Source organism: Trachurus japonicus, chromosome 3 (assembly GCF_045865225.1).
Source record: "Trachurus japonicus isolate A0001 chromosome 3, Traja_1.0".
NCBI lineage: Eukaryota > Metazoa > Chordata > Actinopteri > Carangiformes > Carangidae > Trachurus > Trachurus japonicus.
In genome coordinates this window covers 3,750,130-3,766,790 of record NC_140909.1, presented here as the reverse complement: position 1 = coordinate 3,766,790, position 16,661 = coordinate 3,750,130, and the positions used below count along the sequence as shown (strand labels likewise).

At 45.5% G+C, this 16,661-nt stretch overlaps 1 protein-coding gene across 1 annotated transcript in view; it reads right to left on the bottom strand.

The window, feature by feature from the left end:
• LOC146989433 (SMAD family member 6-like) overlaps positions 1–14,334 on the bottom strand; it is a 46,494-nt gene extending 32,160 nt beyond the window's left edge. Inside the window, exons 1-4 of the mRNA XM_085805361.1 lie at positions 14,195–14,334; positions 13,463–14,083; positions 7,303–7,356; positions 5,497–5,574 (exon numbers count right to left, since the gene is read on the bottom strand). Of these exons, the coding sequence (XP_085661487.1) occupies positions 5,497–5,574; positions 7,303–7,356; positions 13,463–14,083; positions 14,195–14,285 (844 nt within the window). The 5' untranslated portion in view covers positions 14,286–14,334. The remainder of the gene's footprint in view (positions 1–5,496; positions 5,575–7,302; positions 7,357–13,462; positions 14,084–14,194) is intronic.
• Positions 14,335–16,661: the final 2,327 nt, after the last annotated feature.

The following is a 16,661-nucleotide window of genomic DNA, read 5'->3' as shown; positions in this document are numbered from 1 at the left end:
CTGTTTGACTTCAGTCTATTTCCTGTTTGACTTCAGTCTATTTCCTGTTTGACTTCAGTCTATTTCCTGTTTGACTTCAGTCTATTCCCTGTTTGAGTTCAGTCTATTCCCTGTTTGAGTTCAGTCTATTTCCTGTTTGACTTCAGTCTATTTCCTGTTTGACTTCAGTCTATTCCCTGTTTGAGTTCAGTCTATTTCCTGTTTGACTTCAGTCTATTTCCTGTTTGACTTCAGTCTATTTCCTGTTTGAGTTCAGTCTATTCCCTGTTTGACTTCAGTCTGTTTGACTTCAGTCTATTTCCTGTTTGAGTTCAGTCTGTTTGAGTTCAGTCTATTTCCTGTTTGACTTCAGTCTATTTCCTGTTTGACTTCAGTCTATTCCCTGTTTGAGTTCAGTCTATTTCCTGTTTGACTTCAGTCTATTTCCTGTTTGACTTCAGTCTATTTCCTGTTTGAGTTCAGTCTATTCCCTGTTTGACTTCAGTCTGTTTGACTTCAGTCTATTTCCTGTTTGAGTTCAGTCTGTTTGAGTTCAGTCTATTTCCTGTTTGACTTCAGTCTATTCCCTGTTTGACTTCAGTCTATTTCCTGTTTGAGTTCAGTCTGTTTGACTTCAGTCTATTTCCTGTTTGAGTTCAGTCTATTCCCTGTTTGAGTTCAGTCTATTTCCTGTTTGACTTTAGTCTATTCCCTGTTTGAGTTCAGTCTATTTCCTGTTTGACTTCAGTCTATTCCCTGTTTGAGTTCAGTCTATTTCCTGTTTGAGTTCAGTCTATTCCCTGTTTGACTTCAGTCTATTCCCTGTTTGAGTTCAGTCTGTTTGACTTCAGTCTATTTCCTGTTTGAGTTCAGTCTATTTCCTGTTTGACTTCAGTCTATTCCCTGTTTGACTTCAGTCTATTTCCTGTTTGACTTCAGTCTATTTCCTGTTTGACTTCAGTCTATTCCCTGTTTGACTTCAGTCTATTCCCTGTTTGACTTCAGTCTGTTTGACTTCAGTCTATTTCCTGTTTGACTTCAGTCTATTCCCTGTTTGACTTCAGTCTATTTCCTGTTTGACTTCAGTCTATTTCCTGTTTGACTTCAGTCTATTCCCTGTTTGAGTTCAGTCTATTCCCTGTTTGAGTTCAGTCTATTTCCTGTTTGACTTCAGTCTATGTCCTGTTTGAGTTCAGTCTATGTCCTGTTTGAGTTCAGTCTATTTCCTGTTTGACTTCAGTCTATTTCCTGTTGAGTTCAGTCTGTTTGAGTTCAGTCTATTCCCTGTTTGAGTTCAGTCTATTTCCTGTTTGACTTCAGTCTATTTCCTGTTTGACTTCAGTCTATTTCCTGTTTGACTTCAGTCTATTTCCTGTTGAGTTCAGTCTGTTTGAGTTCAGTCTATTTCCTGTTTGACTTCAGTCTATTTCCTGTTTGACTTCAGTCTATTTCCTGTTTGAGTTCAGTCTATTCCCTGTTTGAGTTCAGTCTATTTCCTGTTTGACTTCAGTCTATTTCCTGTTTGACTTCAGTCTATTTCCTGTTTGACTTCAGTCTATTCCCTGTTTGAGTTCAGTCTATTTCCTGTTTGAGTTCAGTCTATTCCCTGTTTGAGTTCAGTCTATTCCCTGTTTGACTTCAGTCTATTTCCTGTTTGACTTCAGTCTATTTCCTGTTTGAGTTAAGTCTGTTTGAGTTCAGTCTATTTCCTGTTTGACTTCAGTCTATTTCCTGTTTGACTTCAGTCTATTTCCTGTTTGACTTTTGTCTATTTCCTGTTTGAGTTCAGTCTGTTTGACTTCAGTCTATTTCCTGTTTGACTTCAGTCTATTTCCTGTTTGACTTCAGTCTATTTCCTGTTTGACTTCAGTCTATTTCCTGTTTGACTTCAGTCTGTTTGACTTCAGTCTATTTCCTGTTTGACTTCAGTCTATTTCCTGTTTGACTTCAGTCTATTTCCTGTTTGACTTCAGTCTATTTCCTGTTTGACTTCAGTCTATTTCCTGTTTGACTTCAGTCTATTTCCTGTTTGACTTCAGTCTGTTTGAGTTCAGTCTATTTCCTGTTTGACTTCAGTCTATTTCCTGTTTGACTTCAGTCTATTTCCTGTTTGACTTCAGTCTATTTCCTGTTGAGTTCAGTCTATTCCCTGTTTGACTTCAGTCTATTTCCTGTTTGACTTCAGTCTATTTCCTGTTTGACTTCAGTCTATTTCCTGTTTGAGTTAAGTCTGTTTGAGTTCAGTCTATTTCCTGTTTGACTTCAGTCTATTTCCTGTTTGACTTCAGTCTATTTCCTGTTTGACTTCAGTCTATTTCCTGTTTGAGTTCAGTCTATTCCCTGTTTGACTTCAGTCTATTTCCTGTTTGACTTCAGTCTATTTCCTGTTTGAGTTAAGTCTGTTTGAGTTCAGTCTATTTCCTGTTTGACTTCAGTCTATTTCCTGTTTGACTTCAGTCTATTTCCTGTTGAGTTCAGTCTGTTTGACTTCAGTCTATTTCCTGTTTGACTTCAGTCTATTTCCTGAGTTTTATAACCTGTCAGAGTTAACAACAAAAAGCTACTTGCAGATTTCTTGGCTTCAGCCGAGTCTCATTCCTACTCACGCTCTTGGCCTGAGCTGCAGCTCGCGGCTCCAGTGTTGTGGTGTGGGTGGGGGGATAAAAGACCACACACACACATACACACACACTAAACTGATCTATTCCCCTCTCACTCCTCAGCCTGGTGACAGCTACAGCAACACTAAAGCTATAGCTGAGAACTTAAAACTTTATCTAATTTCTTTTATTTTACTTTTATTTGCTCTGTTTTTAGTGTTTGTTTGTTTTTATTCTGTCTTATGCTTCTTATTTTTTTAATGTTGTGTCTTTATGTAAAGCACATTGAGTTGCCTTGGTATGAAATGTGCTATATAAATAACGATGCCTTGCCTTGCCTAAAGCCAAACCTGGAGGATTTTTAAATGTGTTTTTCAGTTCAGCTCATGCTCGATGATAACCTGGTGTCACATCTGGTGTCACATCTGTTTGTGTTTCAACGTCTGCTCGGCTGGCACCGTATTGATCCTGGGACTTTGACGAGGGTCTTTTGGGGGGAAACCTGCGTGCACACGGCAGCAGATCGGAGCGTTTTTACCCTTTAAACGGGAACGCGGCGGTGGAGCGTTTTTTAAAGGTATAGTACGTAGGAATTCCCCCCATCTAGCGGTGCGGTTGCATATCGGAACGTATTCTTTATGTTGCATTCACCTGAAATGGGGCAGACGTCAGACAGACAACAGACGCTGCATGTAGCAGGATAAACAAGCGTCTATGTAAACAAGTGATCCGACAACATGTTGTCATGGTGATGTGGTATTGTTTTACCGTCTTTCTCTGGTGGAGTAAAATGACATCCGGTTGGTTTGCCGACGGCCGTCTGCCTGACTGCACCTGAATGCAACACCGGTGCCTCCGTCCTTCCTCACACTACACAGTGGTGACGGTTTTAACAGGCCGTTTCCGTGGTTACCTACGGTCACGATGCAACATGGCCGCCTCGGTTCGGTGCGTCGCCCACTTCTGTATTTGTAACGACTTGTAACAACTCATTCTAAGGAACCAGAAAGCTTTACTTTGGATGCAGCTGTGATTCACCTTCAGGGAAATACGGATTTATGAAAGACAGGTTTGATTTTTGATCAGAAAAAGCCAAATAAGTTACAGACTGGGCCTTTAAAAGAGTCTGATCCTGCTCTGTGATCCTGTGACTTCACTACGCCGGCTTCATCGCTGCTCATTCACCTCTCAGCGCTCAGTCCAGGAGCCCACGAGCCCTCGGAGGTTTGGTGGAGTGGGTTTGTGGGTTTCTTCTAACTCCCCCCGACCCAGCGCGTAAACAAATAAAGCTCCAGTTTCATCATCTAGAGGGGGCTGTTTCCTGTCCCGTCTACACACACAACTCTACACCTCCGCCTCGTCAGAGCTGCTCGTCCCCCCGCCCCCAGAATGCCAGGCTCTTTCCACTGCTGCACTGCTGACAGGAACGGAGGGATTTGAGGGAAGAAAGAGGGAAAGAAAGAGGGGGATGGGTGGTTCCACAGGCACAGGGATCTGATTAGGGTTAACCCTCTGATTTAACCCTCTGATTTAACCCTCTGATTTAACCCTCTGATTCAACCCTCTGATTTAACCCTCTGATTTAACCCTCTGATTCAACCCTCTGATTTAACCCTCTGATTCAACCCTCTGATTTAACCCTCTGATTTAACCCTCTGATTCAACCCTCTGATTTAACCCTCTGATTCAACCCTCTGATTCAACCCTCTGATTCAACCCTCTGATTCAACCCTCTGATTCAACCCTCTGATTCAACCCTCTGATTTAACCCTCTGATTCAACCCTCTGATTTAACCCTCTGATTCAACCCTCTGATTCAACCCTCTGATTTAACCCGATCTGACTGCAGCTTCACCCCCATGAAAGATTCTGCAGAGGAGAGAGAGAGACTAGCTACACTGCTGTGCCATCTAGACCCCCAGCCCCCCCAGACCCCCCCCAGCCCCCGAGCCTCTGACAACAGCAGCTTGATGCTGTGGACCTGCTGGTCTTAACAGCCTAAAGCAGCAACATAACAACACCAGTAAATGTGATTCACCCTCTAACCCTAAACATCCAGAGAGGATTCATGCTGTCACTCACACACACACACACACACACACACACACACACACTCAACTTTTTCCATTTGTGGTTCCAAACTCAATTGTGTGAACCTCTTTGGGAAAGCAAATTTTTTTCAACATTTGCAATTAAAGGGATAGTTCAACATTTTGGCAAATTGGCCCATTGCCATGATCCCTATAGTCATAGCAGTAGGTTTGTTACCTTTAATTGTAGGTGCAAGCTGTTTTTAGAACTGCGGAGCAGAGCCGTGAGCTGCTCAGAGCTACGCTACGGAGGCTCATTATGGGATTTCTTGGTTTCCCTCATCAAACTCATCAAATACACAATCCAACAACTCCACAACGCTCTGGTGGACAAGTTGTGAGCTGCACATTCACCACGCTATGAGATAATAACACAACGTTACCACACAGAGTTGTTGTAGAGGGAAATTCATGTAAAACCACTGATGCACGTTGCCTTCAGGGACAGTTTTTCAGCAAGCAGACTCTGTATTTACCTCGAAAACGGCTCTGTTTCGTAATGTTACATGATTATCTCATAGCGTGGTGAATGTGCAGCTCACAACTTGTCCACCAGAGCGTTGTGGAGTTGTTGGATTGTGTATTTGATGAGTTTGATGAGGGAAACCAAGAAATTCCTTTAGCCTCCGTAGCGTAGCTCTGAGCAGCTCATGGCTCTGCTCCGCCGTTCTAAAAACAGCTTGCACCGACAATTAAAGGTAACGAACCTACTGCTATGACTATAGGGATTATGGCAATGGGCCAATTTGCCAAAATGTTGAACTATCCCTTTAACATGTAGCCGTGTTCGCTGCTGACTGAGTCACATGATGCAAGAAGCCACTCACCTGTGTCGTCTCTTGGCTTCATGTGAGGCGAGCTGACGGAGCGGGGGGGCGCAGCTTCAGTGTTAGACAGAGTTGAGTCTGATAAAGAGGAAGAGTCAGATCCAGATTGTTTCTAACAAGTTTTATAACTTCAGTAATTCATCAAGAAAAGAAAAAACATTGTGCATGATAATCAGTATTTTTGGTTTTCTGCCTTTTCCTATTTGAAAACAAACAGTTTTACCGTTAGACATTCATGAGTGAGGTAAAAATCTTTGTCAAAATGATCAATAATAATGAGAAGAAACACTGGCTGCAGACTGATAAGGCTTCTGCCTCAGAGTTCCTGTTATAAACCATAGATGTAACCCTCACACTAACCCTCACACTAAGGCCCAATCCCATTTCCCCCCTTGGCCCTACCACTTGCCCCTACCCCTCCATTTTGCGCGTTCACGTGTAGGGGTAGAGGTGTCCCAATTCCCGTAAGGACAGAGGGGTAGGGGGAAGTGGTAGGGCTACATACCCCTCCAAACGGAGATTTTTCAGAGGCACACTCCAAACGGAGGGGTATGAGAAGTTTCCCAGAATGCATCTTGCGGCAGCCGGCAGCGGTGGCTGTAAAACGAAAAGCTGTTTTATTTCTCACTGTAGCGCTGTTATTACGTCACTTTATTAAGTTTTAATGTTTTTTCATGCGAGAAAGTAACTGTTTAGGTCCCAAATGTGTGGTTAGTTTATCCAAATGACGGCTGGTTAGAAGTTTGCTCCGACGTTTTTTCGGCGAAGTGAAGCTCCAGGAGGAGCGGCTCCTCACAGAGACAGCAGCCGGTCTGCAGAGCTGCTCCGCCGGCCAAATTACGTCCTCGTCCCGGGAGAAAAGACGATCGTTAATTAACTTATCCGCAGGTTTTTAGAGGTTAAATTCTTTTTAGCATTTAAATGTTGGTCTCATTGATGAAATCTGACAATTGTGGCAGTAGCATTAGTTTACTTGAATGAAAAGTGAAGCTTCATGTGTGTATCAGACAGAGGAGCAGCGCTGCCTCTGGGCTCTGTACGTACAGAAATCACCACATTTACATCAGTAAATAAATGTTTTACAATGAACCGATCAGTCTGCATTACATTTAATCTTATTTTATTAAGTTATATGGTACACGGCTATTTGATTTCTGGCAAAAGCTCGCCGCATCAGCTTACGTAAAAGCCAGTGAGACTACGTGATGACGTATGTGATTGTTGAAGGGGCGTCCCAATTCGGAGGGGTTGACTTTCTACCCCTTGTAGCTCCGTTTCAAGGGGCGAGGGGCAAGGGGTAGGGGAAGGGGTAGGGGTAAAAAAAAGAAATGGGATTGGGCCTTACCCTCACACTCACACTAACCCTCACACTAACCCTCAGCAGGGCCGTTGTATAGGGGAGAAAGGTGATGATAACTCTAGGGGCCCAGCGCCCAGTGGGGCCCACAAAAACCCCAGTAGTCTAATCTTTGTATGACTGAATTATTCTGCATAAGACCCTGACTAATACTCATAGTAATGCTGCATTAGCATCAAAACAAAGTAGGCTAAATAAGAAATGATAATAGATATGTAGCCTATGAAAAAAAGTGGAAAAGTCAGGGGGCAGGGGCCCACTTAATATACTTTCAGGGGGCCCAGGATTCCTAGCAACGGCCCTGACCCTCAGATAAGGTGCTGCTGTACTAGTGCTCTTACTTTTACCACAATCAGCTTTCCACAGATAATCTGTTTCCAGTCTGAAGTTACAATGGTGACACCTCCTTCAGTTGCATTTATTGGTTTATATGATATAAACCAACTCACCCAGTGGCTTGGGTTCATCTGAGCGGGACAGAGAGTATGGAGGGGGCGGCGATTCTGGAAACACAACAAAATGAAGGTTACATGAAGGCTGTGCGATCTTATTATATAATTATAAAATGGATTTATCAAATCTCACAGGATAGTCAAGTCAAGTCAAGTCAAGTAGTTTATTTGTCCCAACTTGGGCAATTTGGTTGCAGTCTAGGTGTTAAAAACATAAAAACATACATTCCAACACATACATATGACACCTCAATAGATATCTAAAAACAAACACAGTAATTCAACAAAAGGCAAATTTCAGGTTAAGTGCCAACCACATAGATCCCCAACATCAGCATCAACAACATCATCATCGTCATCAATATCAAACTCATTGTCACCATCATCACCATCATCGTTCAACCAGATTGAGCTCCCTAATGGAAGTGGGGATGAACGAATGTCTGTACCTGTTCTTTTTCACCCTAGGGGCACATAGTCGCACACCAGATGGTAGCCAGACATACTCAGAGCTAAGAGGATGGCTACCGTCTAAACAGATACTCCTAGCTTTCCTCAGTACTTGCTTTTTAAATAAACAATTCACATCAACAAACTGAGTCCCCACAATCTTGCTGGCAACCTTCACAATACCCTGTAGAGCATTTTTATGTTTAATTCCAAGGTTGCCATACCAGCAAATAAAAGAAAAAGAAATGACAGATTCGATAAAGGATCTGTAGAACAGAGTCATTAAGGTCTTATCGACTTGAAATGCAGCTAATTTTCTTAAACAAAACAGGCGCTGCTGGCCTTTCTTACATAGCGCTTCTGTGTTGAAATCAAATTTTAATTTGTTGTCAAACATGGTGCCAAGGTACTTATAAGTGGTCACCACATCCACAACTTGACCATTTATGACACTGCTCTGGGGGGCTGCTGGAGCATTCTGTCTGAAGTCAATACACATATCTTTAGTTTTAGTAACATTAGGTTGGAGGAAAGCATCATTGCACCAACAAATGAAATCGTTTACAATAGGGCCATGGCTGTCCTCTGTATCCTCAAGAAGGCTAACAATTACAGAATCATCTGCAAATTTAATGATGTGTCTGTTTACATGGTGGCTACGACAGTCATCTGTATACAAGATGTACAAGAGAGGGGAAAGGACGCAGCCCTGGGGTGAGCCGGTGGATGTGGTCAGCTCCTTTGACAGAGTTGTGTTCACCCTCACTTTCTGGGTTCTGTTTGTAAGAAAGTCAAGCACCCATCCTACAAGGCCTAAATCTAAATTAAAATTGTCAATTAATTTCTCCACCAACATATGCGGCTGGATGGTGTTGAACGCCGAGGAAAAATCAACAAAAAGAAGCCTGGCATGAGTCTTATTATTTTCCAGATGTTTCAATACATAATTCAATAAAGTAAGTGAAGCATCTTGAACACCCCTATTGGCCCTATAGGCAAACTGAAGAGGATCTAAAAGATGCTCTGTCCTCATTAGGAGCTCCCTCTTAATCAATGTCTCAAAAGACTTCATAACTAAAGAAGTTAAGGCCACGGGCCTGAAATCGTTTAAAACCTTGGGGTGAGGACCTTTGGCCACAGGCACCACAGTGGACTGTTTCCATAATGATGGAACCTTCTGCTGGATAAGAGACAACTGAAAAATATGGTAAAAAATAGGGCCTAATTGTTCTGCACAGCTAGTAAGCAGACGGCTACAGATTCTATCTGGGCCTGGACTCTTTCTTGGCTTACAATTTTTAAAGCACTTTACCACACTGCCCTCGTCAAAGGAGGGAGTAAAGGAAGGTGTGGACATGAGTCTTTTTCTGAGCTCTATGTGTGTATCATAAAATACTTGTGTATCAAAACGTACATAAAATTCATTTAGTTCTTGAGCCAACTGCAGGTCTGAAAGGTAGCCATTTAGCTCTATAAGTCTGATAAGTCCGTATAGAAGCTGGATGAAGCAAGCAAAAGATCTTTTAAGAGCTTTACACAACGGTGAAAACACAATTTACAGTTGCACAGTCATTTAGCTACATTGTCCAATGAAGTTTCCGCTGTGTGGGATTATATGACAACCAACCGTATAAAATACCTCTATAGGGCTGTAACTAACGATTATTTGGTCAATAAAATGTTAAAAAATGATGAAAAATATCAATCAGTGTTTCCCAAACCACCAGACGACATCGTCCTCAAATGTCTTGTTTTGTCCACAAACCAAAGAGAGACTCAGTTTATTGTCATAAAGGAACAAAGAAACCAGAAATATTCACATTGAAGAAGCTGAATCAGAGAATTTGGACTTTTTTCTTTAAAAAAACTACTCAAACCGATCATTCGATTATCAAAATAGTTGAGGACACTACACTCAACAACTACAACTCTGTACAAGCTGATAGATAGATAGATAGATAGATAGATAGATAGATAGATAGATAGATAGATAGATAGATAGATAGATAGATAGATAGATAGATAGATAGATAGATAGATAGATAGATAGATAGATAGATAGATACTTTATTTATCCTGAAGGAAATTCAGCTGACACAGATGCTAAAGTCTTGGCTTAATTGTTCTTCACATAAGACCTATGTACTGTAATAGCCTGCTCTCCTTATCCGTACTGAGAATATAACTGCTTTCATAATGTATACTACTACAATATCATAACTCAGATTCAGTGTTATAGTGTGTGTTTCTTTGAAAAGACCAGTGTGATTGTGTTGACTGTGTGAGATCTAAGCAGTGCTGCTGCTGCTGGGATAGCTGCTCCAGTAGAAGTGGACAGGGTTTGAGGCCGCAGCCCCTTTAAGAGCTGCTGCTGCTGCTGGGATAGCTGCTTAGCTCCAGTAGAAGTGGACAGGGGTTTGAGGCCGCGGCCCCTTTAAGAGCTGCTGCTGGGATAGCTGCTTAGCTCCAGTAGAAGGGGACAGGGTTTGAGGCCGCGGCCCCTTTAAGAGCTGCTGCTGGGATAGCTGCTTAGCTCCAGTAGAAGTGGACAGGGTTTGAGGCCGCGGCCCCTTTAAGAGCTGCTGCTGCTTAGCTCCAGTAGAAGGGGACAGGGGTTTGAGGCCGCGGCCCCTTTAGCGGGGTGTTCCCACCAAACGCGATGAACGCGATTGAATCGCGTGTCAAATGAAATCGCGTTGCGCTAGACGCTCCAGTTTTGACGCTGGTTCAATATGCAAAAAACGCCTCGTCGCGGCATCGCGTCGCGCGACGAGGCGCTGCACTGTTCCTGTCCCTGTAGATGGGAGAGGAACAGTGGTGTGGGTCTCTGGCTGCAGGAGGAGGAGGAGACGGCTCCGTGAACTACTGTGTGACTGACCGCCTGTTGAGTGCTTTGGGACGGGGCGGCCGGCTCGCCGCGCCCGCTGGTTGAAAACAGCAGTGATAACGGGCTTTCAGGTCCGAATCTCCAAACCGGAAAAGCAACAGTGAAGAGCTGTGGCTTTGCTGCCGCTAATGGGGATCTGAATAATAAACTAAACTAAACCAGAAAACTTCTAATATTGTCAATAGACTCGCTCTGACTAAGCTGCCAAGGGAACACCAGTACGTCCGTACGTCAGCACGTCGGTGACGATCTCAAAGCTGATAGGCTGTCGCGGCGCGTCTTCACGCGAATTCGCCGCAAAAGTTCAATTATTTGAACTCGAGCGATGAAGCGTCATCGCGCCGGGCGACGCGATGGAGGCGATTTTTCGCGGCCAACGCGTCCATCGCGCCGCGCTATCGCGTCCATCGCATCGCCCGGCGCGATGACGCGACTAATCGCGTGTTTGCATTGACTTTACATGTAATCTCGACGCGCGATGAAGCGTCATCGCGTTTGGTGGGAACACAGCGTAAGAGCTGCTGCTGCTGCTGCTTAGCTCCAGTAGAAGTGGACAGGGGTTTGTGGCCACGGCCCCTTTAAGAGCAGCTGCTGGGATAGCTGCTTAGCTCCAGTAGAAGTGGACAGGGGTTTGAGGCCACGGCCCCTTTAAGAGCTGCTGCTGCTTAGCTCCAGTAGAAGTGGACAGGGGTTTGAGGCCGCGGCCCCTTTAAGAGCTGCTGCTGCTGCTTAGCTCCAGTAGAAGTGGACAGGGTTTGAGGCCGCGGCCCCTTTAAGAGCTGCTGCTGCTTAGCTCCAGTAGAAGTGGACAGGGCTTTGAGGCCGCGGCCCCTTTAAGAGCTGCTGCTGCTGGGATAGCTGCTTAGCTCCAGTAGAAGTGGACAGGGGTTTGAGGCCGCGGCCCCTTTAAGAGCTGCTGCTTAGCTCCAGTAGAAGGGGACAGGGTTTGAGGCCGCGGCCCCTTTAAGAGCTGCTGCTGCTGGGATAGCTGCTTAGCTCCAGTAGAAGTGGACAGGGGTTTGAGGCCGCGGCCCCTTTAAGAGCTGCTGCTGCTTAGCTCCAGTAGAAGTGGACAGGGCTTTGAGGCCGCGGCCCCTTTAAGAGCTGCTGCTGCTTAGCTCCAGTAGAAGTGGACAGGGGTTTGAGGCCGCGGCCCCTTTAAGAGCTGCTGCTGGGATAGCTGCTTAGCTCCAGTAGAAGGGGACAGGGGTTTGAGGCCGCGGCCCCTTTAAGAGCTGCTGCTGCTTAGCTCCAGTAGAAGTGGACAGGGGTTTGAGGCCGCGGCCCCTTTAAGAGCTGCTGCTGCTTAGCTCCAGTAGAAGTGGACAGGGGTTTGAGGCCGCGGCCCCTTTAAGAGCTGCTGCTTAGCTCCAGTAGAAGTGGACAGGGTTTGAGGCCGCGGCCCCTTTAAGAGCTGCTGCTGCTTAGCTCCAGTAGAAGTGGACAGGGTTTGAGGCCGCGGCCCCTTTAAGAGCTGCTGCTGCTTAGCTCCAGTAGAAGTGGACAGGGCTTTGAGGCCGCGGCCCCTTTAAGAGCTGCTGCTGCTTAGCTCCAGTAGAAGTGGACAGGGTTTGAGGCCGCGGCCCCTTTAAGAGCTGCTGCTGGGATAGCTGCTCCAGTAGAAGGGGACAGGGGTTTGAGGCCGCGGCCCCTTTAAGAGCTGCTGCTGGGATAGCTGCTTAGCTCCAGTAGAAGTGGACAGGGTTTGAGGCCGCGGCCCCTTTAAGAGCAGCGCCAGTAATTGCCGAGTCCTCAGTCAGTCAGAGACCCAGGAGTCAGTCTGGCGCCAGCGCTGCGCAAACTGTATATTATCGGCACTCCTTCACCTAAATAACAAGAGGAGGACCTCCTTGTCACAGGAAGAAAAAGAGCCTCAGTGCAACTTGAGAGCGACCTGGATGATGTGGGAACTGGAAGCTGCTGCAGTTTTTTTCTTTTCTTTTTTGCGCAAATTTAAATAAGTGTGTAATGTGTTTGGAATGTGGAGAGGAAATCAAAGTAATGATTGGATATTGAAAAGCTGAGTTATAAAAAATAAAATATTTCCTCTTCGTTTTGGTCTAATCACTTAAAGGCCCAACTCCATCTCCTCTGTGATAACTGAACTTAGAGTAAAAGATGAAACATCTCTCTGGTCTGTGACGCTGTTTGACACTTGTATCAACAACAACAACAACAACAACAAGCTGCAGCTTCTTTAGACTCTCATGCTGTGTTGTATCTGCACCACGGAGCTGTATGTGAAGTTACAGTTAGCTACATGTCATGCACTTTCACACCTTCATTAGACTACACAGCTGCATGAACACTGCACTGCAAAAACTCTAAATCTTCCCAAGAATATTTGTCTTATTTCTAGTCAAAACAAATCTCATTCTACTTAAAGTAAGACTCATCACATTAAAAGTAGCTTGTTTTTAGACACTTTTTACTTCTTTCAAGCAGATTTTCACTTGAAATAAGTAGAAAAATCTGATATTGGAGCAAGTTTTTCTTTCTTATTACAAGCACAAAAAACTTGCTTTCACTGGCAGATTTTTCTACTTATTTCAAGTGAAAATTAGTTTGAAACAAGTGAAAATGATCTAAAAACAAGTACATTTTTAGGTGATGAGTCTTATTAAAGTGGAAAGAGATTAGTTTTGACTAGAAATGAGACATTTTGACTAGAAATAAGACAAATATTCTTGGGAAGATGTTGAGTTTTTGCAGTGTGATGCTGAGTTTACTGTTATAACTGTCTGTCATGACATATTTACTGTTAGTTGACAGACCTCAGATCCATCTGATTTAACCCCCCCCCCCAGACAGGGTCCTCACCTGGCCCACACAGCCGGCTGTAGTGGTAGGGGTTGCAGCACACCTGGTCTCGGTCCGCTGCGCCGAAGCTCCGGCAGCCGCTGAGCGCTTTGAGCCGCGCGGCCGGCGGCAGGTCGCTCCAGCGGAACAGCTGACACAGCAGCAGCGGAGGAGAGACGCGCTGCGGCCTGGTGGGCACCATGACGCACGGAGACCCCAACCCCCCCCCTCCTCCTCCTCTGGCCTCCACGGCCTTGGCCAGCGCGTCCAGAGACGTCTCCTTCAGTCTTTTTAAAAACCCGTGCGCGGCGCTCGCCAGTTCATCCTCCAGTCTCCCGTCTTTCCTCGGTCTGACAACATCCCATTCCCCAAACCAACAACACGTCACCGTCCGGCCGTCGCTGTCCGGGTCCCGTCGGGAGCTTCTGTGATCCGTTACGCACATGGATGATCCGATTCCTCTGTGATCCTCATCAGGCTGCTCTTCTTCCTCTTCCTCCTCCTCCTCCTCCTCCTCTTCTCTCTCCGTCGGTGGCTGAGCAGCCGCTTCGCTGCGCGTCACCAGCGGCCGCCTGTGGAGCTTAATCCCGGTCCCGGTCCCGGTCCCTGTCCCGGTCCCTGTCCCGGTCCCGGTCCCGGTCCCTGTCCCGGTCCCTGTCCCGGTCCCTGTCCCGGTCCCTGAGTGCTGCCTGGTCCTCTGCCCCCCTCCTCCTCCTCCTCCTCCTCCTCCCCCTCCTCCTCCTCTCTCCTCACCTCTCCTGCCTCCATCCCGCCCGTCGCTGTCGGTGACCAGACGGCTTCTCCAGAGTCGCCGTACCAGACCTGAGCGTCTCGACTTGAACATAAACGACAGACCAACGGACTCTAGACTCTAGACCGTCTTAGAGGATGCGGCGGCGTCCTGCTGCTGTCGGTCCCGTCCGGGTCTCGTAAGATGCCACATCGGTTTATCCTTCTTTTTCTCCTCCTACACTACTACAACTACACTACTACTACTACTACTACTACTACTACTACTACTACTACTACTCTACTCTACTACACGTCGTAGTGTAGCGTAGTGCTCGGTGCGCACAACACGCGCCAACACGGTGGTCCTGGTCATACCGGTCCTCGCTGTTCCTCCAGCAGCATTACAGCGTTAAAGACTCAGTCAGTTAAACATCATCGGACCAGATCCATTAAGCCACAACTCCTCCAGCTCCAACTCCTGGGTCTGCACCTCCTCGACTCTCCTCTGACTCTGCAGGTCCAGACCATAATCCACATCCACATCCACGACCCATCGTCAGCGGCGTCAGAAACACAAACAACTCCACAACGGTTTTCTTTTTTCTTCTTCCTTCAGCCCCCCGATCCTTCCTTCATTCACCCCGAAATAATATAAATCCTCTCCCGGTGGTTTGTCTCTGTGAGGGAAGAAGCAGCAGCAGCAGCAGCAGAGGGTCGGTCCAGTAGGGTTAGAGTCGGTCCAGTAGGGTTAGAGTCGGTCCAGGAGGGTTAGAGTCGGTCCAGGAGGGTTAGAGTCGGTCCAGTAGGGTTAGAGTCGGTCCAGTAGAGTTAGAGTCGGTCCAGGAGGGTTAGAGTCGGTCCAGTAGGGTTAGAGTCGGTCCAGGAGGGTTAGAGTCGGTCCAGGAGGGTTAGAGTCGGTCCAGGAGGGTTAGAGTCGGTCCAGGAGGGTTAGAGTCGGTCCAGGAGGGTTAGAGTCGGTCCAGTAGGCTGAGGGCTGCAGAGACAGAGATGGTCTGACACACGAGAGACAAACTCCAGGACCGATTCCGTGCTGAGAAGTTGTTTTAAAGAGCTGGACTGACTCCACTGCTCCGCCAGGCTGCACACACACACACACACACACACACACACACACACACACACACACACACACACACACACACACACACACACACACACACACACGCTCATACACAGTCAAGCCAGACGGAATTAGAATAGGGGATTGATTTTCAAAATAAAAACCGTATTGCTTAGACTTTGTATTGGATGAACCAGCTTAAACCAGGTGATTATAGTTCACTAAGACTAAAACTAAAACTAGCAGTGAAATAATAATAATAAAGTGAAACTGAAATAAAAATAAAAATAGGTAGAGAAGGTAAAGTAAAGTAGAGTCAGATAATGTAGATGTCTAAAGCTGCAGGAAGAAAACGCCACAGCTCAGTATGAGGACTGATGGGAACATTATGGGATGCAACTAGAAGGGAAAAATCCCACTAATGGCAAGGCAAGGCAATTTTATTAGTATAGCCCATTTTTACCACCAGTTTGTCTCAAAGGGCTTTACATCCCATCATAACAACATCCTCTGTCCTTAGACCCTCACATCCACTGAGGAGAAACTCCATGGAAAACCCTTTTAACAGGGAAAACCAGGAGAAAGCTCAGGGTGAGCAACAGAGGAGGGATCATCACCCAGGACAGAGATGTTGTTACACACAAGAAAACAAGTTTATATGACACAGAATGGAAATGTTAACAAGAGTTGATGAATGTGCTTAGAAGTTGATCTTCAGAGGTCTGACAGAGACTTTCTCCTAAAACCTGAAAAACTAAGACTTAATAGAAAATAAATAAAAACTAGTCAATTCCTCAACAACAAAAACTAAACTAAAACTGATTTATCACTTGTTAACTAACTAAAACTAAACTGAAAAAAAGAAAAACTAAATAAAAACAAAAACTAATGAAAATTTTACACTATAACCTTGGTTTGAACAGGATAAAAATAAAAGCACATTTTATTGTGATCCAAAACGTTTGTCCTTTTGCAAGAATGTATAGTTGTTGTTGCCTTTGTCACATATGAAACTTTATAGTTCATTCTTTATTCACTCATAATGTGAACCCGTCCTCAGCCACTCTGCACTGCATTTAAACTGGGACGATGTTTAAGAGTCTGAGGTTCCTTCCAGAAGAAAAATAAAATAAAAAGCAGTTTGGAGCAGTTTCATTATTTTAAAAAAGGCTTTTATTTTGAAGGCCACATGTTTCACCGACCCAGCAGCCTGTGTTGTTCAGTCTGACTTGACGCCCCCTCTTCTCCCTCTCTCTCCCTCTCCTCTCTCTCGGGCCCCAGAGGAAAGCTCTGCAGCCATTGGTCGATTCCCGTCGTCATGTGCCAGTCTAGACACTTTGGCGGCTGGAGAACTGATTGTTGCGCAAACACGGTTTCAAGTTTCTTAACTCTTAAAGACGCAGCATC